Raw genomic sequence first — 24,050 nt, forward strand, 5'->3', positions numbered from 1 at the left:
TTTTTGTTTTTTCAGTATTAATTGTCAGCCTTGTAAATCCAAACTAGACTGACTGTACATATCCTGACCAAGGAAAATCAAATTCTCACTTTGTGCAGTAATCTACACCTGGCTTTTCTGCCTCCGTTCATAATAATATACATTATATGGACTAAATATTATTCAAAATTAATGTTTATTTGCAACATAGTATAGCAAACTATTACATAATCAAAAACAAATTAATTTTAGGAAAAAAACATCTCTATTTTGAATGTCTGGGGACGCCAGAAATTTGTGATGTTAAAATGGGGTCAGGAGCCAAAAAAGGTTGAGAACCACTGTCCTAGTCCATGCCACACTAACTGTTTAAACCATTTGTTGAAAGGCCTTGAAAATATCTGACATCTTCATGAAAACTGAGCCGTAGCAAAGTTATGACAGCTGTCCCCTCTGCATTGTAGCTTTCAATACTGTGACACAATATGAAAACGTGGTGTATTGCTGTATGTATTTTAAGGATTAGCTTTAGTTGACTGTTTAGTGAAACCAATGGCTCGATGTTTGCGACAAATGATGTGCTCTTCTGACTTTATTTCCTGTTATGTCTGAAATGTATGCAATGTAAATACACTAGATATGTGCCTTTAGATTTTTTTTTGTATTATTATTATTAACTGGATGCATTTGGTTTTTTCATTTATTGTTGGGAGAGAGGACAAATTGTATGCTGGATTTGAAGTTCATGCGGTTTTGATACGGTTGGGTGACTTGTTATAATAAAGAGAGTACCTGTGACGGTTGAACCAAAGGGAAGTTTGTGTTATTGGGTAAAAAAAAAAAAAAAAAAAAAAATCCACACCAAAACACAACAGCAGATACAGCAAATGGAAATATTTGCAACTGTTTTTATTTTCAAATTGACCAAGAGGGGAGAGGGGGGTTATAATAATAGCAAACTTTTTGCTTCAAAATATTGATTATTATTACATTTGACTTTGGGGTAGATAAAGGAGCACAGTTCAAGAGCAGAAGAAGGGATATACATACATACATACATACAGGTTAGCATAGCACCGTTTTACACTGAATACTGGTGTTCTTAGCTTTACTTATGTGTACAGTATCATACTAGAACGCTATAGAACCAAATTGTGTTGTGGAAAGGTGACCTGTGGATCTGTGAGGAGGGGAGCTCACTGACTTGTCAATAGGTTCTCATTTCAAATATCCTACATATCGTTCTTCCAACACCTTTCGAATTCCTTTTTTTCCCACCCGGAATCTGCTGTTGCTAAAAAAAAAATACAAAAAATAAAACCCAAGATTGCAATGATGAAACATTCAGAGATTTCTGATTTTTTTTTTATGATGCAAACCCTGGAAATAATGTATTTGGGATTCTAAATGTGGGTGTTAGCAGTGAGAGAAATGATTTTTTTTAAACACCCCTTTTTTCCTTTATCATAAACCCTGTCAAAGGTTTTCCATAATCAACAGTTACAACATCCATAAGTCTCTTTTAAAAACACCTTTACATTCTTTGGGCTGGGTATCAGTGACAAATAATCCAACTACAAACACTTCAACATTAACCTTTTGAGTGATGCCTTGAACACAAACTACTCTATAGAGGATCTACATTTGCTATGAGTGGGGTGGAAGACCTTGTTTCAAATAGTAAGACCGTCAAGTAAAAAAAACAAAAACTCACATCACTCCAATTTCACTTCTCCTGTCAATCTCCTCTGTCATCTCAGAGGATTACTATTTGAGGTTGGTCTGATGTGTAGTTATTGTGATAAGTGTTTGAAGAGCAGTCTGTCATTGTAAAACAATAGGCTGACAGTAGACTAATGCTCTGCATTGCCTAACAACCATTCTTCACAAGTCACACATCTTGTTTCCATATGAAAATATAACGGGTTACAGTGACGATTAACATGCACACAAATGCGCTCTCACACAAACATATTCAAGTTGAGCTGTCCCACACATGGGCCTGCAGAATACTGTGCCCAACCACTGAGGAAGTTTCTTGAATATTACAATTATTTCTGTATACTGCAACGCAAGAACTGATTGGCTATCATCAGGGGAAACAATACTGACCCCCGAGAGATACGAGAAGTAGGATCAAGAAGAGGAGACGCTATATTCGCACAAACTGCAAACACACACATACGCACAGTTTCGACTAGACTCTGAGACGAACAAACACATTCTAGATGCTCCTTTGCCAACCTTTGCACTTCCTCCAATCCAAGGCTTTACTGTTAGATATGGCTTACAACTGTAACACAGAGGTCAAACCCAAATCCATTTATTTCCAACGATCTGAAATTTAAATGGACCTGCTTCCGTCCCTGGTTTCAACTGCTGTTTGGGAACTGAGTGATAAGTGAACTGAACTGCATGAGGGTTTATGAGGCCTAGGAAGAAAAGAAGGATAAAACACTGATGATACAGAAGACCATGAGAGAGTTAACTGGCAAAGTGTGTCCATTTCAATCTGAATGAAAGTTGAGTTTTTAAGATTTCTGCTCTATCTGAATAACCCCTCCCCCTCTGGAATAATTAAGGGAAAAACAACATTTTGGCTGCCATCTTCAGAGACTTCCCTCACATACTATTTTAATAAGAAAACAACATGAAAGGCTCTAAGAAATCTGGGTCAAATTTTAGTGACCAGAACATCCTTTATGACATTTCTCCCTTTGGTCTTTGCAGCATCACTGTCTAATCCTTCATGGTCTGGTTCCAGACTGAGGCAGAATCTAAACTTTCCACATTCCTGAGAGTACGAGTACCGTCCAGCAACTTCAAATACTTACTAAGTCAAATATTGTAAGACACAAGGGGCAACAAACAAACAAACAAACAAACAAACAAACACAGACATACCGTCCACAGACGCTCAGGCTCACTCATGCACACTAAGATTGTTTTCTCAAAAAACACACACTATCTCGAAGAATCACACCACAGATTACAAACAACTAGGTCTGGACAGTGATTTACTGTACACAACCACATCAAGTGCTAGAGTTTGAGGAGATTGAGGATATACTGTTTGTTACGTATAGGGCTCTCTGACTGTTAAAAAATAATCCCTACTATATACACACGCATTAACTTTATTAGGGGTAATATCTTGTTGGAAAATATATATTTATGCCTTTGAATAGTCTGCTCAAAATTAAAAAAAAAAAAACAACATAACCGACTATGTTATTGGCACTTGGAATCACTAAACCCGTTATAAGTACAGTGATCATCCTGCAAAGAATTCAGTTAAACTTTAATCTAGTTTCTTGCCAAACATAATTTGTACTTACAAAGTTAAAAAGATTCATTTGTGTCTCAGAGACAGTGTTTAAAAACACAACTCCCACTAAAACCCAAGCCCAACCATGTTTAAAACAAACTGACAGAACTTTAAAGCCTTATTCTGGACTCTTTTAGAGAAGGGGAGGGGGGACAAGAGGTCTGGGAGAGCACACCGTTGCTCTATCTTTAACCAGAAAACACTTGAACAAAGTAAAAATTCTTTTTTCAAAAGCGACTAATAAAAGCTTACACAGTTATTCTTTCCATGCAATCATATAAAATACTACATTTCTGTTTCCTGTTAGGTTATATTGGATATTTACAGGGTTTTATCATACAGTAAATCTGTACAAGGTCGGTTCATTTTGACACACCTTCAGAAGAGTCCACCACTACCATGTTCTCAGGATTTTTGTCAGGTTTCCACAGAGACACCATCTCCCTCGCAACTCTGCCACTGCTGAGGGAAAAGGGGGATTTTAATCCATCCTGTTGCCATGGTGACAAATCTTGGAGAGTTCCTAGCGGACTCACTGGCTTTCCTCTTTCCTATGATTCGTTTCTTTCAGATAGAGAAAGATAGGGCAGCGACTGGCGGGGAAAAAGAAGTTTGCAACAGCCACACATCCAAAGCAGGGGTACACAGCAGTCTCTTAGCCCCTGATTGCCTCCAGATATTTTTTACTGTTCCATTAGGCTTTACTGCGGTTGGCTGCTGACGCTGTCAGTTCTGTGTGACGATGGGGCCTTCTGCTGTTTCTGGGGCTGTGGTTTCAGCTGCTGCTGGTGCCTCTGGTGATGAGATTGTTGTTGCTGCTGCTGTTGCCTCTGCTGCTGCTGCTGCTGCTGCTGCTGCTGTTGTTGTTGCTGTGGCTGCTGCTGATGTGTAGCCTGGGTGAAAGTGCCCTGTTGTTGGAGTGGGAAAGCTGCCTGCAGAATCAACTGGGTAGACTGGTTACTATGGAGAAGACGAGTGCCCTGTGAGGAGAACGGCACAGAAATTATTATTAGAAAACAGCAATTACTCATTCATTCAACCTTTATTTTATCTAGAAATATAGGGAAGTAGAAGGCTAAGCAATACTCGCAAACAACAATGATAAAAAGAATAAAAAAGGCAAAACGTGGAAACCACTGATAATAAAGCAGTAAAACAGAAATTAAGCAAAACAATACAACAATTATGAACTAAAATATAATGAACTAAAATATTAAAAATATAACATAAAAAAAGTATAATGTAAATTGGTCAGCTAAGTCAGGATACTGTAAAATATGAATACACTAAAACATTAAACTACGCTACAGGGTCAAAACCTAAAACTACTTTTAGTTCTATGCCCTGCATCTGAGAAACAAAGTTCCAGAATATGTGAGGTCTGATAATACTGTCAGGTCTTTGAAACCAAGGCTAAAAACATTGTTGTTTACGGTGAGTTCCATTAAATCTGTTGTCTGATGAATTTCAACCTTTGCCTGTTTCATTTACTTGCTGCTGTTTCAACTTCTTTTGTTTATTTAACAGAATTACATATGATCTTGTTTTGCTGTTTAGATTTTGTACATCTTGTTGGTGAATGAAATATGAACAAATAAATGTACCATGCTTTATTTTTCTGCATACTGCTGCAGACTGCAGGTGAATTAATCAGTTAACTAACAAATACATGAACTTTAATTTTTTTTTTACTAGTTTAATTATTATACAGCTGCTCAAAGCAAGATGAAGACTGCAAGATGAACCAAAGAAAACAATGGCTTAGATTAAGCAATTTCCAAATCATGATATGTGCTGCCCTCTACTGGTACCTGTAAAAATTGCTGTTGCTGCTGCTGCCCTTGCTGTCCGCTCTGGGCCACTACAGCTGTCTGGTTTTGGCTATCGGGCTGACCTTGAGGAGGTTGGGCTGGTTGCAGTGTCAGGGTCTGGGTCTGTCCACCCTGCTGTGAAAATGAGATGAATTTGTGTTATCACAAACCATATACTGGAATAAAGCTAACAGGAATGAAGACATGTTCAGAAGACTTTCACTTCTTTTGATGACAGTATGACCTGGTCCAAAGGGAACTTCTCCATATTATTATTTTCATCTGGAAATGCAGTAGTGGAGTCTACTGTAAAAGGCAATATAAAACATGAACCTGTGTTTCAGAAGTTACCTACTACCCTCAGGTCATTCTACTCCTCTGTCAAACAAAGGAAGTTGGTGTCAAATAAATTCTGTTGACTTCTTCTACCAATAACCTAAGCAACATTTTTCTCTTAGCAAACGTGCTTTACAGAATATCTTTTATTTAAGATCCTCACCCAGGGGCCTCACACCACAGCCACACCTTCTGACACTGAGACGTGTTGTGTGGTTTTGTGTCACACATGTTACATGAATAAGCTAGACTCAAAATACTACCCATTCTTGGTGTTGGACAGATACAGTTTCTTCTGTGACTCACATGGCTTTGTCCTTACCTGTTGTCCGCCAAAGGGGTTGTACGCAGTGACCACCTGCCCCATAAACATAGAGGTGGGCACCATAACAGCACCGCATGCCATTGGAGCGGTTACAAGCTTCGTCACAAGCTGCTGCCCTGCTGGAAACCTGGAGAAAATAAAATAAAGGGAAAGTTAGAAACAACAGAAAGGCTGGATCATAGCCTCCATTAATTAAGCAGTTTGTTTATTGTTAAAATCTCCAGTAGTTATTTGTTGAACTGAAGAATGCAATTAAAAACAAGCAATATCACTCCATAGCATAGCAGGTTGAGTGTGCTTACCGGATCTGCCTGTCCTGTGTGAAGGTGGCCACAGTTGTGCCTTGTTGTGTGTTGTTCTGCGGCAGGGTGGTGCTGATCTGCAACACGTTGGGCTGCCCCGGCTGGGAAATCATCATGGTGTTGTATAGTGGAGCAGACACGGAGCCCTGGGTCTGGGACTGAGCCTGAGGAGCTTGCTGGGACTGACGCTGGGGCTGCAAGTCAGGGAGGAAAAAGATATTTATGCTACTAGACTCAACAACAGCATTAGCCTTACTGAGGTCTTCCTATTTTTCTACTTTAATATTTTTTCAATTCAGTTTAAAAGCTGAATGAAATTTAAAATAGCTGCTACAAAGAAGAAAAAAAAACATCACAAGACCCTCACAATAGCACATAAAACAAACTCGTGTGCAGGTTGTGTTGAAACCACTGGAAAATTCAATACTGGAAACTACTCCTTTCTGTGACATTTCTCAGTTTCAGATTTGTATTTAATTTAGGGCTCAAAAATATGGTCAAATATCAAAACTTGATGTTGCTCGGTGAAATTATTTTCACTGTTACGTGCAATTCAAGATGTTAATCTTTTTTCTGCCTAAATCAGAAGTAGTTTTCTTTATGAAATTCCATATCTGCAAATAGCATCAATAAATCACAGGATTTGCAAGAGTATCAACATGCATTATTAATTTTAAAAACTGAAGGTAACTGTAAAAAAATAAAGCACCAGTGTGTATGCATATCACACAAAGAAGCAGGCTGAATTTAGAACTTTTGTTGATCAAGATCTCCAGAGGAAGCACTAATCTTAATTTTGCAATTTAGGCATTTTCCACCTGGACTATAAGGCAAATGCTTGATCAGTCAACTCAGTTTGATACATTGCCCATGCCCAGCTTAATTTCTGAACACAAAAAACATAGTGACAACCATGCTTCTTGATTTAAGTCAACTTCATCCAGATCTCTACAGCTCTGAGCATCTGCAGCCACAGTCAGACCCCATACAAACTAGACTTATTCTGTATAGTTTCTCACATGATTAACTCTCACAACAGGCCCAGAGGCTCTTGCTATTATATGAATAAGCTGTAAACATTACAGCTTCTCAGAGCAGTACTGTGCTTTGAGTAGTTTCTGCAGATATAAACTCAAATGTCATAAGTTCACAGCTAACCACATGGAGTATATTGTGTGTAATGTCCTGCCTTCTCCTTTACACAGACAGGGCTAAAGAAAAGCCCTGAGAGATTATTTTTACTGAAGAGAGCAGCAGAGACATAGTAGACTAGTACAATAGGAGCGAACATGAAACTAGGAGAACCTCTAAAAACCCATGTGTTACCTGTGTGAGGGTGTTGGTCTGCTGCTGTAGGCTCTGCTGAGGAGGAGGAGCCTGTTGCTGGATGGTGAGTTGTTGTGTGCCTGAATGGACGGGGTTAAGTGATGTTTGCTGGACCTGGCTGGTCAAAGTATTTGTCTGCTGGACTGAGCCCACCTGTGGGAGCTGGACATTCATTGCTCCACCCTGCTGCTGCAGCAACATCTTTAAAAAAAAAAAAAAAAAAATGGTATTGAGTCGGCAGTGTGTTTAAAGTATGGTTATTTTTTTCAATACTGTCTACCTAATCTAGGTTAATCTGTGTTTTTTTTTTAAATAAAATAACAATTATTTGAAAGATTCTCTTTGGAAAAGAAAGAGCTTTACATCAAGGTGGTGAAGCTCTGCCTATTATTACCATTTCATAAAGTCTGAATAACCAGAGTAATACATTATGTATGACTGTAGTCCTGATCTAGGTCAGGGAAGAACCAGGTAGAGTATAAAAGAGAAAGACACAGTGCTATATACAGATGGATCTATTTAAAAACACAGACCATAATTTGTAGTCTTTGTAGTGATTTTCCAAATTTGGATAATTTCATGTGGTGAAAGCTCAATGTTACCACCCTATGCTTGATTGTCTCCAAACTGCAAAGTGTACACTATGATGAAACCTTTATTTACACCACAGAAACAACCTGTGAATGACTAGTTTATGTTCTAGACATCATTATCTTTTGTTTTCAGTTGCAGGTCAGGGTCACTCAATTATCATTTTATATGCAAGCTTTTTAGCTTTGCCAGGCAGATGACGAAGAAGATTAATAAAATAAGCACTTCACAGCATTAACAATTAATACAGCCTGTACATAAAATGTTGCTGCCTCTACTGCGACACAAATCTTACCTGTATACCCTGTCCCTGGACTCTCTGCAGCTGCTCCTGAATGTGTCTCAGCTCCTCCTGCTGCCGCTGGATATTGGCCTGTATCATTCTAGTCCTCTGTTCCAGCTGCTCTTTTAAGTGTTGCATGGCATTCACCTGTGCAGAGAACTCCATGACAGGCTGTGGGAGGAGAGAAGAGGACCGTTAACCAACTTCAGTGGGATTAATTATCGGCACATATGCAGCAACTGATGTTTTGGTGTTCATTCCCCTAACACATTATTATTGCCGAGTTTATTGTCACCCTCCTCACCTGTACGTTCGTCTGTAGCTGTTGTGGTTGTTGCTGCTGCTGTTGTTGTGGCTGCTGAGTGATCATGCCTGGAGTTACACTCTGACCTGTGGTCTGAGAGCTCATGGACTGAAAACAGGAATTGAAAAAACAATTAGAGACATCACAGTATACGTCTTTGATGTATTGCATACCTTGACCAAACTGTGGCCAGTAAAGTCTTACTTGGCTGCTAATGGATGAGCGGCGTTGTGATGTCATCTCCATTGTTGATGCCAGTGCCTGCCGAGGAGGCGTAGCCGTGTCCATATGCAGTTTGGAAGCCGTTGCTGTGAAATCAAAAGGACTTCATTAATTGCAGAACTGATGTCTCACCAGTCTTCTTTAGTGCAGAAGTCATAGTGTATTTGATTGACATGTTGTATTTGTAGATAAAACTATTTGTGTTTCGGAAACCGAGTCTATCCTTACAAGTGCAAGTGTTGTCAGAGACATGTGACGAGGACTTGCGGGAACTACGCGAGGAGGTGGAGGGGGTTCGGCTGTGGTCAAATCGCTCCAGGGCCTCCTTGAGGCTGGATGTGTTCAGCTGAGACTCTGAGCCAGAGTCTTGACTCTGAAAACAGCCAAGCAGAGGGACAACAACATTTGTGAGCTGATGCTTTAACAAAAAAAGTCAGACATTATAGAGGTAAAAATGTGGCATCATATAAACAGACACTGAATATGCTGCATGTGCCTTAAGATTGAAATACTTCAATATATAACATAATATATTCATATTCATTTAAAAATGTGTAATGTAACTACATGACCTCTCCTTTAATATAATCAGAAAAATATGGTTATGTATGTACATCATATATCTTTAACTCTGTGTGTTGTATTATAAATTCCAGTGAATTATTGGATTAGGCACTAATGTAGACACTAATGTAGGCAATTATTACATATTTATTGGTAGATGATTTCCTGGAGTAATTACCTTATCCACAGAGACCTCTGGATTAGACTCCTCAATGCCCAGCTCTCTGCGCTGCTCTGCCCTCACCTCTGCATAGCTGAAGCCAAAAGAGGGGGGTAAAACAGGCAAGCAGTTAATGACAAGAAAGAAGGCACATCATTTGAAGGACAAATGTGAATAAGAAAAAAAACTGTCACAAGAAAATTGCTTTTTATTACAAGACCATTTCAAAACAGTCTAAAAATATGAATGATCCCAGCAAAAATTTCCAGTAAGTATGTATCAGTAAAAGGTACATAAAATGAGATGAGACGGCATTCAGCTAGTATTACCTGACTACTGTGTGCGTGCAGACTATAAACTCTGGCCTGGAGTTCCACTGGTGGTAGGTGATGTAGTAGTGCGTCTGTAGCCAGATCCACTGTTGCCCTTTAGTCAGGAAGCGATAGTAACAAGACTTCCCTTTACCGTACTGCATCACTGAATGAGAAAAAAAACACAGGCAGTTTCAACAAACAAGAAGAGAAGATTTTTTACAGAGAATTTAAATGAAATGTATATAAGAGCCCTCACAGTGTTCATGACACTTGGCTAGCGTCTCCAGGTCATCCACATGGTAATAGTCGTACCCTGATGTTCCCAGAACCTCAAAGGGCAGGTAGCCTATAATTGGTGGAGCCCTGAAAAAATGGCAACAGGTGAGGTATTCAAACACAAAAGATAAGAAGACTGTACAAGGGTAATATTCTGCTTATCATCATCAAAATATCAAACATAATTCAGTAGAGTGTGCCCAAATAATACAACTGAAAGACAATCCAGAAGTTTAATGTATGTCAACAAAATGCGTGATAATATCAGAATGAACTAGAAGCACTCGGAGAGCGCAGACCTCCGCCAAGGCTGATCAGTGCCCCCCCCCACCCCCGATCACCACCAAAATTTAATCATTTCTTCCTTATCCCATTTCCAACAAACCCTGAAAATTTCATCCAAATCTGTCCATAACTTTTTGAGTTATGTTGCACACTAACGGACAGACAAACAAACAAACAAACAGACAGACAAACAAACATTGGCAAAAACATAACCTCCTTGGCGGAGGTAATAAGGAACAACTCAAAGGTGTGTTTACCTGTGGTCTAAGAAGAGGAACTTCCATTCTAGACTGTGTCTGGAGGTGAACTCTTCATTGGGCTCCTCAACAGTACACATCTCCTATTAAGGTAAAACACACAAGTTTAAAAGGACAACCATATTCCAACATAGTTTTCACGCTGTGTAACATTTCTTCTACAACTGTATATGGGAATTGTGAGTGTCTGCCCATTACCTTGATAAACTGAGGTTTGGCCAGGCGAACAGTGGCTACAAAGCACACCTGGTCGTCAAATGCAGGCTGTAGTGACCGCTGTAACACCCCTGCCAGACCATTCCTCGTGACATTAGGAACTATACAACACAGAACAGTGACGATAATATTTAACCTCTCCCATGTTATGAGGCAAGGTGACTGAAGACACTAAAATGACAACATAACTACACATGGCTTGTTATGCAAAATAACAATGTAAGATGCAAAACTCCAAGTCACCTACCATTGTTAAGTGATTTGAAGTTGCCAATGAACTTGACATATTCATAGACAGGGGGTTCTTTGGGGTCAATGGCCCCTCGTAGCATATGACAGCAGAACTCCATGTGATTCTTGGCTAAAAAAAAAACAGAGGGAAAAAAGGACACAAACATTACCAAACAATTCAGTTTTTGTAGTGCCATGATAAATCCTGTTTATTTGTTCAAGATGTTTCACAGTGCCTGAGAGGATTGATGAGAAACAGCTAATAGTGTGTTCAAGTATAAATGTTCAAGTATGGTGGTACTAATGGACAACTATAAAATAGAAGATAATGATACATTTGATAAATCACCCGTTGTTGCATTACACTTATTTGCTTAGACATTATTGCCTGTTGAAACATATAGCCAGCATGGTGTGGTGTGTGTAGACTAGATACTGACTCTTCAGGTAATCAGAGGTAAGGCTCTCTGCCTCAGTGGGGTGCGTGGACAGAGCCTTGTACACATCGGAGTGTTCCCCAATTGGCAGGAAGTTTAGTAAATTCTGGTCCACCAAGTCCGCCTAAGGAATACGCACAAGGAGAAAAGCCAAACATTCTTTAATGCACACACAGGTCATTTTGACATGATCAGATCCACACAACAGGGAAAAAATCTGACTAAAGCTTCTCATACAACACTTATAATGAATCAGTGATACTTACAGGCAGGTGTTCAAGTAGTGAGGTGACACTCTCAGAAACATAAAGGATGTTCCCGTCTGTCATTATTGCTATAAAGAACCCATCCAGAGCCTGGTAATGGAAGACAAGTCAATTTGAGTTTGAGCAGTTTATTTGAATTCCTAATCCTTTTGGATTTGTTCAGCTTAATTAAAATAAAACACAATAACACAGTGATAACAAATGCTTTTGTCATCTGTACAGGGACTTCACAGTGCAAAATGTGAAATTTCTGACCTCCAGCATGAGCTGGGTGAACTCCTCATTGCTAAGAAATGGAGGCTTCCAGTCCTGCCTGATTTCACTGGACTCTGACTGGGCTGTGTTCTCTGTCAGGGGAGACAAAACATTTGAAACTTTAAAAATTACAAAATAAGGATTTTTTTTTTGTTTAACTATGAAAGGTTAAATGAAGAAAAATTAACCATGTAACAAGAGAGAAAACAAAGCATGGAGGGAAGTGTATTGATAGGTCAATACAGTAAAACAGAACACTAGATAACACAACGCTACAATGCAGCACTTCACTGAAAGTCAAAGGAATAGTTCAACTTCAATGCAATCTAGATACAATCTGGAAACTGAGTTGATAATTGAATGTGTTTCATGGCAGAAATTATATGATACATTAAATAAGATTAGATAAGAAACCACTACCACTCATTACTTACTGTTAAATATCAATCTACAGCCTGCAAATGGTTAGCACAGACTGGAAACAGAGGAAAACTGCTTGCCTGTCTCAGTCACACAATAATACAGTCGCCTGTAAGCACCTTTAAACATCATGTATTAATAAGCTGGATCTTGTTTTTAATCCATCCAAACTGGTGTTGAATACACAGATGAATAAAATACCAAATTCCTGTCTTAAACATAAGTTACTGGCCAAACTGTTACTTGGCTAGAGCCTTCTGGAATCTTCTTGAAGAATACTCAACTAGCAGAACCTTTGCATTCATTCATGTAACTTGAGATTGGAGTCTTCACATCTCTGCAGCTGAATATAGCAGAATATAAAACTACCCTTTTAAATGTTATCTATGATGATGATAAAACATTTGAAATAAAAAATTTTCAATCAAAAATAATACATACATATACAAAGTAAGTAGTTTATAATTAGAGGTTGTGGTAAGAAACAGTAGAGGACAATCATGTAAACTGGGTCAAATACAAACTGAATAAATTATGGATTCAATGTCAGTCCTAACAAAGGAAAACAATAACTGTTCACAAGATACCTGAAAGGTTCAAATTAATTTGAGGAGAGTTAAACAACATTACCCATGTGTCATATAAATGAAATAAAACAAGGCCTGTGTCTAGTCATAAAAGAAAAAGAGCACTGACACCAGATGACAGCAGAGTAAATGATAAACCTAAATATAGAAGAGGAGGTGTTCGACATGAAAACAGGAAGTGAGATAAGGAAGGTGATGAGGACTGACCTTTGTGTTTACACAGGAAGTCAATGCTTTTCTGCAGGATGGTGGACTTGTCCATCTTCCTGGTGTTGCCTGGCAACATTGTGCCAAGTTCTTTGATGAGGACATTGAACTGGTCTCTCCGTTTCTTCTCTGACTTGTTACGGGACACGCTGAAATATAAAACAAAAATCAGATGTTAGGTTTGGTGCAAACTGTTTAATATGTCACCCTGGAAATATCAAATATACTACAGAGTCCACTTTGAAATACTGTTACCTGTGTTTTTTTCTGTAGAGTGATGTCTCAGAAATTCAGATGTATGCTATTCATGTTATTAAAAGACTAAATTCTGGTCTAAAGACAATATTGTTATTGATTTATGAGAAAATAATCTACCAATCAATTATCTTATGGCACACTGGTTCATTCATACATCTAGCTTACCGTTTTGCTTTGTCCTTTTCATCTTCTTCCATCAACCCATCAAAGATGCTACAATCATCCCTACAAGAAAAAAAAAAAAAGTTGCAGACTAAATTTTTCCCGTTCACTTATTTTCTTGGGTGTGCACATTTGTTGGCAGTTTGAAAGCAGATATGCTTTGGTAATAATAGCTAATGACGAATGTTGGCTAATGAGAGGATTCCTACATGCCAGGAGTAGGTTTATTTTTGGGTCACAGAGAGAAGGAATGTGTTGTGCTTGCCAACAAGGTTACAAGTGTCTTTGTATAATTGGGTGTGGTGTTGGTGTTTCTGAATACATATCAGTTAATATACATCAATAAACATTCCTTCATTTGACCTGACAAAAACATTATTTGGTGCGATAATATAATGCTTCATTTTTTTCCCCACAATTATTTGATGTGTCATATATTGCAATTCAGAGCATAATTATCTTTGCCTAGCTATAGAAATTGACAGATAAATTAGGATAAGGTGCATGTTTTGCAAATTCATATAGTACACTTTCATTTGTCATACTTATATTATCTATACATGTGCAGCTTTATGTTATCATATGCTGTTTGTGCCGCAGCATACCCTATGCTTGATGTCATGTTGGCTGCTGATCAGGGCTGTGGCTGCAGTGACTTGCTCTTTAGGCGTGAGGTAGGCATTTGGAAGACCACCTGCAGAGAAAGAACATAACTGTTGTTGAGCAATGAGTCTTGTTTCATGTTGTAATTCACACTTACAATTGCTAGCATGTACACATGCAAAACTATCCTGACTGGTTAACTGAATTTTTTCTGAAATAAAAGAGATAAGACTCACAGATGTATGAAATCTTGAAGCAAATTCCTACTTGGTAAAATTAATCAAGAACATCTTCATGTTTGTAAATATATGAGCAGTTAATGTTTTAAAGTCTACATATGCAGTCTATCATTCTCAACACAAATGTGCAAAAAATATTCCCAATTGTGTTCAGTGAAATTAATTCCATTCAAGATGGGCTAATAATCCTTGTTGAATGAACCCTGAATCAAAACATAGATATAAAACAAACACCGCATTTGTAGAGATATTTTCATGGCATATGTTCAAACACACACTTTTAGAACATCCATTATGTCTAACTGTAGTGCTACTGGATATATATAGATATATATATATATATATATATCTATATATAGTTAAAAATAATGGGCTGCCTGACTAAACCTCAATGTGTTTGATTCATATGCTTATTACGTGTCTCACACCACACCTCTGTGAATATCTTAAATGTGTGCAGTCACTTCTCACCCCACTGCAGCTTATGCACGTGCTCAGTTAATGTCTTTCTTCAGGGGTTGTAGAATGGGGTTCGGGGTCAAGGCTGACTCTATGGTTGAAACTGATGCAGAGGTCATTGGGGTTATGGAAGAGTGCCAGGCCACAGGAAAGACATAGTGGTCAACTGAACCTGTGGGAGAAATCAGAGAACAAATGTAGGGTCACACAGGATCCTCAGGTCAATTCAGGGGCAGCTCTGAACACTTTTTCACTTTAACTGCAACACAGTGGTAAAACAACATACTGTTTGAAGCACATAGCAAAAAAAAAAAACAAAAACATGACCCTTGAATGTTATGGTTTCCTTTAATGTTAGGTGAAAACTACCGGAGATCAGGCTTCTTTTTAGCCCAACAGATTTTTACTATTTTACATGGCAAATATAATTTCTACTTACGTTCTGGAATGTCTTTTTGTATGCAGGTTCGCCGCTCTTGAACCTATCCTTTCAGGCACTGACAAATATTCACGTGTGAACCACACCTTACCTGCAACACACAAAAAAAACAGACTCATTCAAACCACCAACAGTCTATGTTCACTATTCATCATGCAGGCAAACAATGATGACTAATGTAAAGTGCACAGGCCATTTGTTTGGAACAGGACCGCAAGCAACTATTATTAGTATATTTTCAGTTAATTAACAAACAATTTAATGAATAAAATATCTGCAAATGACATATTTATAATGTCACTTAATGATTTCTCCATAAAATCAAATATATTTGAGAAAAGCCAGCAATTCTCACAGTTGAAAGGCTATGTATGTTTTGTGCTTCTAGAAACACAGTTAAGTACCCTAATTGCGAGGCAGTCCAAAGACCCCCCACTTGGATATCAGCGAGTCCCAAATGAACCCCATCTAAGAGGATTTTGCTGGAAGACAGGACTATAAGTAAACAGGAAGGTCACGATGGGTGCACTAAGACCTATGGATAGCAATGTTGTCATGCTAGGCTAATTCTGAAGTGAGATAACGGCGAGATTTTTATACATCTGCTGAAGTACCCCATCGGTGGTCCCCGGTCTCTACTTTGGGAATCACTGATCTGACCTGCACTCATGTATTCCTGACGGCCACTAGCTTTGGACTCCTACTGTACACCACTACCGATAAACGAGCACCGATATTAGCAGCATGGAGCTAATGCAGGCGACTAAAACAGCCATCGGCTATTACGATAAGCACAATAATATCTTGATATAGTTAACCTTTTTTATGCCACAGGTGTTCGTTATACAACCGAAACAGAACAGCCCATGTAGCTAGCTAGCAGGTTAACTAAGCTCGCGACCAAAAACTACCCCTTTAATTGGGAGATTTAATACCTTAAATATCCCCATTTCCTCCGACTAAAATCGCGAATACAGCGTGGCACAGTTGAGATAGATAAAATGACAAATGTTTATGGGGAAAAAAACAAGAGGAATAGCAGTCTAAAACATAGCAAGCTGGCGCCGAGCCTCAAGCTGTCACGCAACAACTGACATTGAAGACAAAATAATCTCTCAAATATAACCGTTGGTGACAAAACACCGCGAGAAAACTATACCTAAATATCCGCGCGGGGACTGATCCTCTCAAAAACCGACCAGATATGGTATGTCGATGGCTGGCAAATGTCTAAAATCAGCGATGGTGGAAACATTTTCGCGGCAGATGTATGTACACACACACACACACACACACTTACACATACATACACAGCAGAGAACACGCACATACACAGACACTCACAAGCCCACGGGCACGCGCTCGCCCACTCGTACACATACACACTGGCTGCTCTGAATGTGGGTCACTGGGCCTTGCTCTCCCTCAAGCGTGCGGAAACAGTCCCGAAGCCTCCTCTGCAGTCCGACCGCTTCCGCACGCTCAAAACACCGTCTACCTACCGCGACGGACATGCTATTTCACCAAACACAACCACCGTAGGCTTTGAATATGCATTAAAAACCCCTTACCTTCCCGAACGATCGTCTGCAGCCTCCGTGTTTTGCTTACTTAAACGTTGCATCGAGGCGGTGGGGGCCAGGACTCAGGAGGACTCCGGGATGTGGAGAAAAACAGGAGGCCTACTTCATATTACGACGTATAGTCATGCGCAATGGAGACAGTAGGGCGCACTATTTTGCAAGTACAGTAGCAGCAAAAACGGAAAGGGGAAATGACTCTGCGTGTTTTTGTGGCTTCTCACGTCTGACTCGTCTAAAGATTTTTAAGGCTCGCTTGTATTTTATTTTCACTAAGACGAAGAATGTTTTCAGCACTGATACAAATATAAGTTTTGTTAAAATTAGATTCCCATAGATTTAAAACTCTACCCTGCTAGAATGAAATGATTGTTGATTCTTAAGGGCAAATATTATTTCAGTCGGAGCAGGGAAACAGACTGTGAATGTGACATTGAAGGGTGCAAATATGGGTAGGGATGACCCTGTCTGATGGTAAGGGGTTTCCCGGTTATCGACATCCAATCACAAACTCAACGGGCCGTGACGTTACACCTTCCACTTTCTCGAGGTTCCCCCAAGTAAATGACACATCATTTTTTAATATTATACATTTTTTTATTCCCTTTTTTTTTTTTTTTTTTTTTAGATTGTACGTTTATTTCATGCTTCACCTAAATGACCTTTAAGTGTGACTGATTTTTTTTCCCCCCCAGTACATAATCCCAGTGACAATGACATACACGTACAAAGTAATTATTATTATGTTAAGTTATTTGATGATGAGAATGGGGATGGGATTAAATACATTTTTCTTCTTTCCACTCCTTTTCGAGAGTAAATGAATGATTTTGGAATTTTGAACTGGCATGTATTCTGTAAATGCTCGAAATAAACAAATGAATGAATGAAATTAATGAAGTCTATAGTTTTATTCCCAATGTGTACAACATTCATGAACCAGATGAAAATATAAAGGTAGGGGCTGTAGTTGTATCATGGTGTAGTGATATTTGCAGCTCCATTACCACATATATTATACTGTATTTAAGTACAGAAATTCATAGAAACCAAAAACAAACAAATACTTATTAAGCCCCTTAAGTTGGGATAGAATGTAATATAGATATCTTTAGATTAGTCTATATAGTTAGAATTAAATAAGGCAGTTATATAGCAGAATGTATATTGTATTTCTATTAGTTTATATTTCGTAGTGGATTATGATGTAGAATTATATAAATGTTAATTATTATATTGATACAAACATTTACACATGTTGTATTAATATAAATTAATATACAGTAGTTATGTGTTGGTCATGAGCTGAATTTGAGGTAGGAATGAATAAACTTCAGACTAATCCATTTAAAACACATTATGGAAATTATATACCTTTATGTATTTATTTTTTCTATTGGTATACATGTTCAAAATAAACATTTCTTTCATTCATTCATTCATTCATTCATTCATAAATAAGTAAACTCTCATCCTCACAAGACTGCCATCAATGATTCACAGTAATACAATACAGAAATAAAGCAATATAAAATCCAACCTATATTTAGGACAGTTTCTTACTATATTCCCATCAAATGCAAACTGGCTGTGACTCATTAGATGATACAATACTTCTCAGTTTTACATTCTTAAATCAGAATTGTTATTTTGGTTTAATATTTAAAGTAATTGTCATAGTAATGGTAGTGGCCTATGTATCTTTGTGAAGGTGTATTGCTCTGTACTCCTTTTGAGATGGGACAAAAAGAGATTAACTTTATTCATCCCCTCATCAGAATTAAATAGATCTCAAATTAAAATAAAAAATAATTAAATTACTTCATTATTTACAAAATACTCATGGTAATGAGTAGGGATCTAGGTCAAGACATGGGAAAGTACTCAAAGTCAAGTGATTAGTCAGTTTGCCTCTGTTTCATTTCCTGAAAAACACCTAATAGGCTATGTCATGATTATTGCTTACTTGCACCAACCATGAGTCATACAGTAGGTTAATGTTGATCTCTGTTTTTTATACAGTCAGACCCAAATGACTCTGGGGCAAAAGTCACCTCCTTCAGAGACTCCTGATCTCCTGAAGATGCCTCACCTCCTCTGCTGTGTTTACTGCTGCCACCTGATAAAGGCTCAAGGGTAAGAACATTAGAGCACAGTAAAGGCACTATGATGAATATTCATTCATTTGTTCATTCGTTCGTTCATTCGTTCGTTCATTCGTTCGTTCATTCATTCGTTCGTTCGTTCATTCATTCATTCATTCATTCATTCATTCATTCATCAGTCCAGTCCATATAAACAAAAATTGTATCCAAAATAAAATATACGTAAATGTAACTCAACAAAATCATGTACTAAAACACCAACAAAGGGAATTTTAAAGGTTAGAGCACCATCATTGAAATAGAAATATACATATGGATGGCCCATTATGTTTAACAGAAGTTAGCATGAAATTGGAAAATGTCAAGCTATCAAAATACAACTGATAAATAAGTTATACCTTTGTGGAATCCAACATTTGTATGAAAACAAGCATTCCTTGTAGTCAACTCTTCTATTTTCACATGTAATTAATGCCTTCCGGCTGTATGTTAAAGTGTTTTCATTAGATGTCTTCTATATATGTTGTTGCCAGCCTCATTACTTCTGCTGCGCTGCTTGAATTCATTATGGATGTGTATTTCTCCAAGCTTTGTTGTTGCTTCATATTTCTTTCTTCAGCTGCTTTCCACTGTGTGAACTATAGATTTGCTTTTCATCTTCTCTGTGTCATCATTTTCTGTTCTCTCTTGATTTGCTTTGGATTAGTCCGTATCTGCTTCTTTAGGATTTCCCCTCTTATCTGTTATTTCCAACCCTTTTTCATCTTCCCTTCATTTCCCTGTCAGCCCTTTTTTTTTTTTAACTAATCTGTATTATACACTCCTAATTCCTTTCCACAACCTCATTTTCACCCTGAACCTTTATCTCTTCTTTATGGTTTCTTCCTGTGATTCATCTGCTTCTCTCCCATCCCTATTTCTTCCCACCTGTGCATCTGTAATTTTATATATCTTGAATATTTACTTGCTATTAAGCAGTGTGGTCATTTATTTTCCTGCAGCATCTTTCTACCAGCACATCTTTCTCTATTCTTGGTGCCAGCTCACTTGATTTTATTCCAAACATTAATACGCCTCCTCTTTATCATCAGTCATGCATCTCTCTCTTTTCAGGCTCCTTCGACATTATCTTTGATTTATTATTATTTGAATAGCTGCATGTTTTCAAAAACTGCAGAAGGACTAACAGTGGTGGCATATTCTTTCTACTGACTAAAGACTTTCTAGTGAAAAATGGTTTGTATATTTCATCACATGTTTCAGTAAGTCCCCCTCATGCAATTCCTACTTTTTTTCAGTACAAATAATAATCCTTTCTATGCATGTGACAGACAGACTGGGATTAAAGTTTATGATTAGTAAGTACAATAAACCTCATGTGTTATTCATGACATTCAACACTCGTATATTTCCTTTCCCCTATACACTTCCTGCCCATTTGCTCATCTTTCCATCTCAGAGGTAAAAAGCCTTTCAAGAGAACACACACAAAAACCATCATCAACAACAACAATAAAGCACTTAACTGTGCAACGACCCGTCTTTGTTTTCACAAATGTGACAAATCCAATGGAGCCACACTCTTTCCCACTAACAAATCGAATCAGCCTTTTGGTCTGGGAAAATTTTGGTGAAGCTGATGAAAAAAATCCACCTATACAATTCTGACTTGCCTTTTGCAAAGTCATACTGAAAAATACAGTTCATCTAGTCATATTAAGCTCCGTCCGCTTATTAGTACAGCAAGCAAATTGTTTTGTGGAGTCATGATCTTTAAGGAAGTATAGCTTCCTTTATGTGCCTGTAAAATCCCCCTTTTAAGTGCTTCTATTCACTTGTACCTGTTCGCAGAGATTGAATTATTACACGGTAATGGAAACCATGCAGAGTGCTGTGGGACATCCTTTTCCCACACAACAACCGTTTAATCACAGACAAAAAGTGGGCACTATGCCACATTATACCTCTATATGAGTGGAGACAGAAAGACCAATGGAGGTAGAGAAAAACAACATATTGCCGTTGTGTGTGCATTTGATGGAAGAACATATGTGTCTGTGCTTTGTGTCCACTGAAGTAAATAAAAAGCGTAAAATCCATATTTACAGGAAACCTCAGTCAATGTCAGGATCGGTATTGTAATGGATCTTAATTGAAGCAATAAAAGGATGAAGTGAAGGTATTGGACTTTAATTGCTCCCAAGTCTCTCTTGGGCAAATTGGAATGAAAACAGTACTTCAATGAAAGATTATCTTAGATCATCAAACCTTGAGAAAAGTGTGTGTGTGTGTGTGTGTGTGTGTGTGTGTGTGTGTGTGTGTGTGTGTGTGTGTGTGTGTGCGTGCGTGTGTGTGTGTGTGTGTGTGCGCGCGTGTGTGTGTGTTACAGAAAAGCACATACTTTCACATAGTCTACCCAGAGGAAACATCAGCCCGTCCCTCCCCAACACTGCCAGGTTTACTCCAGTGTCACGAATCTCATTATATTTTTCTCCCCTCTTTTGGATGTTGTCAGACTTTCACTCCTTCTCTCTAACTATACCTGGTTTCCAGACACCCTTACCCCTCATTTGGTCTTAATTTTTCTCTTCTTCACTTCAGTGATGTCGTCTCTTCTACGGGAGGAGATGCAGAGAGTTTTATTCCGACCTGCAAAACAGAGGCTTGTGGAGTTTATTGAGATTGAAGAGCCATCACCAGGAAGACATTTTCTCTGTGTGTCAGGTAAACAGCTTTTGTGTTGATTAGATTTATACAGAGTATGCTTTTTGTGATATTTTTTTAAATTAGTTTGAGGGGTTAAATAGGGTTCATTGTGCAACATAACTGCAATTTTTTTTTATTTTAAAATAATTCTTGCTGGATTTTTTTATAAAGAGGAACAGCATGTTATTTTCAATGAAGAAAGGCTGTTGAAGATGCCCTGTGTGATTCACCTATTAAACATACTGCGTAAAGTCTATGAGGCTTGAAATGATTCTTGTCAAGATTTTTTAGCTTTATTGTTGATACCTGCTGCTGCACTGCACAAGTTTACAATAGTCTTGTTTTCTCATTCATTCACAGCTGCAAAAAAAGCTGTGGTACAATTATCTATAGTGGGATGCCAGGTGTCTGAGACATCAATAAAATCTGGATCCAAGAGGACCCAAACCAAGCGTTCCAGTATACAGGACTGCTACAGGAGGACTGAGATCTGGTCCTTGCAAGACCTGAATCTTGTTGATGGAAGGGATCCAGATGTGGTAATTAATCAAATTTAATCACAGCTCTCATTGCGTATACTGCGTAGTGTTATTGATAGGAACAGAGTTCATACAGTACATTTCAAAATGTAGACATTAAGACCTGTCTGCATGTTATTAAAGTCTTAAAGGTCTTCAGTTTATCAGACAAATTAGGCCTTATTAAGATTAGGACATAGCATTTATTTTGTGAGGTCTTAATTGCCGAAAATACTTGATATAATTCAATAACCAAAACATTTATTATTTTTTTTAAATTGAATCAGGCTCTAATGCATCAAAGCCCACATTTCTGATGTTACACATCTTTAAAAATACTTTCATTTTAATTTGTACAACTACTAATATTAAATACTTATTAATATTTTGGCACAATGAAGATTAGTCAAACTTACTCCAGTAATTTTATTCTTACATAAACACCTATTTCGCACATACTACTTAACCTTAATATTTATCTGATTGAATAATAAAAATCTCAGGCCAAATTTGGTTAAAATGAGCTTGAAAAGACTTAAATGTAAATACATGATACCTGTAGATAAACTGGACTTGACATTTTACTAAAATCACTAAAGTTTGCCCCAACACTTACTGTTTCATATTCTTAAAATAAAGTGAATTATTTAAATTTTGTATCACACATGTTAATGTGTAAATAATTAACTGATGAATATTATTACTTTTGTCTCACAACATATAAATAGTAGCAACAATCACTGAAACATTGCTGATTGGAAAAATACCAGGAAAATTACTAATAAAATGAGACATTGTTTTAATTCCATCAGCTATTTGTACTTTATATCACTGACTTTTATAAATATCCACAAGAATTTCCACAGACATGAAATTACCTGCATTGCTTCACTCTAATAATTTGTCAGAAAATAAACTGCCTCACATACCAACTATTGTTTTTCTCATTGATTTTGTCCAGGATGACCCATGTTTTCTGCTGCATTTTGACAAGGTGCGTACAGTGACAGCCATCAGCTGCTCAGCCAAATATGCATTTGTGCGAGCTCTTGTTGCTCTGAGCGACCAACACTGTCAGAGGTCACTGAACCTACGGAACTTTGACTGGACCTACATCAAACCCACATCCTTCTACTCCAACAGAGGAGACTGTGTGGTTCTCTCACAGATATGCTTCTACGCATTTAATTTAGTATGTTTGTCCATGTGTCCTGTGCCACTGGATGCATAATGAAATACTAAAATTCAAGTATGTATGTATGTCGCAATACATGAGTGTATTTGCAGGTGAAAATGCAGTAGGATATAACCATTGGGGACAAAACTGTGTTGCACAGGTATGAACTGTGGTTTCTCTTGCATTTAGGCTTATTCCTGCACAAAAGGTATATGTTTACATGTTTTGCATCATCTGAAGGTACATGTAACAAACTGAAAATGAATGTTTTAAGCACTTTTTATTTGTATCATTGTATGAGCCTATTTGAATGTAAAATATAGTTTTGTGATCTTTATAGGTTTTGCTGTACAAGATAAGATCCTGTGTGTTGTTGTAAAAATGTGAATTTAAAATGCAAAATAATAAAACATTTGCAGATTCATTGCTTTCCTTTATGCTTTGTGTGGTACTCGTAGCCATACTACTAATAATTTCAAGTAATACAAAAACTAACAGCAACCAGGGTGAGGGTTATAAGAT

The 24,050-nt window shown here is 37.8% G+C and overlaps 3 protein-coding genes across 7 annotated transcripts in view; 2 read left to right on the plus strand and 1 right to left on the minus strand.

Moving 5' to 3' along the window:
• The window catches only part of kitb (KIT proto-oncogene, receptor tyrosine kinase b), a 31,591-nt gene extending 27,300 nt beyond the window's left edge, over positions 1 to 4,291 (plus strand). The window contains 1 exon segment of the mRNA XM_030147553.1: positions 330 to 4,291. The gene's annotated coding sequence lies outside the window, so the exon portion shown is untranslated.
• On the minus strand, positions 1,415 to 17,136 carry clockb (clock circadian regulator b). Of its 5 annotated transcripts, none has more exons than XM_030147632.1 (25): positions 17,014 to 17,136; positions 15,443 to 15,533; positions 15,016 to 15,175; positions 14,308 to 14,396; positions 13,706 to 13,765; positions 13,283 to 13,431; positions 12,069 to 12,160; positions 11,814 to 11,903; positions 11,551 to 11,671; positions 11,127 to 11,240; positions 10,862 to 10,980; positions 10,664 to 10,746; positions 10,102 to 10,208; positions 9,861 to 10,008; positions 9,550 to 9,625; positions 9,036 to 9,180; positions 8,790 to 8,893; positions 8,586 to 8,693; positions 8,294 to 8,452; positions 7,408 to 7,608; positions 7,290 to 7,292; positions 6,082 to 6,278; positions 5,777 to 5,906; positions 5,119 to 5,250; positions 1,415 to 4,287 (listed from the first exon to the last, which is right to left on the minus strand). In XM_030147632.1, the coding sequence occupies exons 4-25, from the start codon at positions 14,322 to 14,324 to the stop codon at positions 4,009 to 4,011; spliced, it is 2,634 nt and encodes an 877-aa protein (XP_030003492.1). In that variant the 5' UTR covers positions 14,325 to 14,396; positions 15,016 to 15,175; positions 15,443 to 15,533; positions 17,014 to 17,136; the 3' UTR covers positions 1,415 to 4,008. The 5 variants fall into 5 exon arrangements, with proteins under 5 accessions (XP_030003492.1, XP_030003486.1, XP_030003517.1 ...); XM_030147626.1 differs by having other exon boundaries at positions 5,119 to 5,253; XM_030147657.1 differs by lacking the exon at positions 7,290 to 7,292 and having other exon boundaries at positions 5,119 to 5,253; positions 6,082 to 6,269.
• A 323-nt stretch (positions 17,137 to 17,459) lies between these two features.
• On the plus strand, positions 17,460 to 23,898 carry exoc1l (exocyst complex component 1 like). The gene is made up of 5 exons (XM_030148305.1): positions 17,460 to 17,496; positions 19,045 to 19,158; positions 21,729 to 21,851; positions 22,194 to 22,372; positions 23,313 to 23,898. The coding sequence occupies exons 3-5, from the start codon at positions 21,731 to 21,733 to the stop codon at positions 23,580 to 23,582; spliced, it is 570 nt and encodes a 189-aa protein (XP_030004165.1). The 5' UTR covers positions 17,460 to 17,496; positions 19,045 to 19,158; positions 21,729 to 21,730; the 3' UTR covers positions 23,583 to 23,898.
• The last annotated feature ends 152 nt before the right edge of the window (positions 23,899 to 24,050 follow it).

Source organism: Sphaeramia orbicularis, chromosome 1 (genome assembly GCF_902148855.1).
Source record: "Sphaeramia orbicularis chromosome 1, fSphaOr1.1, whole genome shotgun sequence".
In the NCBI taxonomy this organism is placed as follows: Eukaryota; Metazoa; Chordata; class Actinopteri; order Kurtiformes; family Apogonidae; genus Sphaeramia; species Sphaeramia orbicularis.

What these genes read in the sequence shown, in the direction of transcription:
- exoc1l (XM_030148305.1), top strand. Translation starts at nt 21,731, where the DNA reads ATGTCGTCTCTTCTACGGGAGGAGATGCAGAGAGTTTTATTCCGACCT. An exon ending in ACATTTTCTCTGTGTGTCAG is followed by an intron (nt 21,852 to 22,193) that starts GTAAACAGCTTT and finishes ATTCATTCACAG; the next exon opens with CTGCAAAAAAAGCTGTGGTA. An exon ending in ATGGAAGGGATCCAGATGTG is followed by an intron (nt 22,373 to 23,312) that starts GTAATTAATCAA and finishes GATTTTGTCCAG; the next exon opens with GATGACCCATGTTTTCTGCT.
- clockb (XM_030147626.1), bottom strand. An exon ending in CACTACTTGAACACCTGCCT is followed by an intron (nt 11,672 to 11,813) that starts GTAAGTATCACT and finishes CGTATTCCTTAG; the next exon opens with GCGGACTTGGTGGACCAGAA. An exon ending in AGCAACAGCAATTTTTACAG is followed by an intron (nt 4,288 to 5,118) that starts GTACCAGTAGAG and finishes TTCTCCTCACAG; the next exon opens with GGCACTCGTCTTCTCCATAG.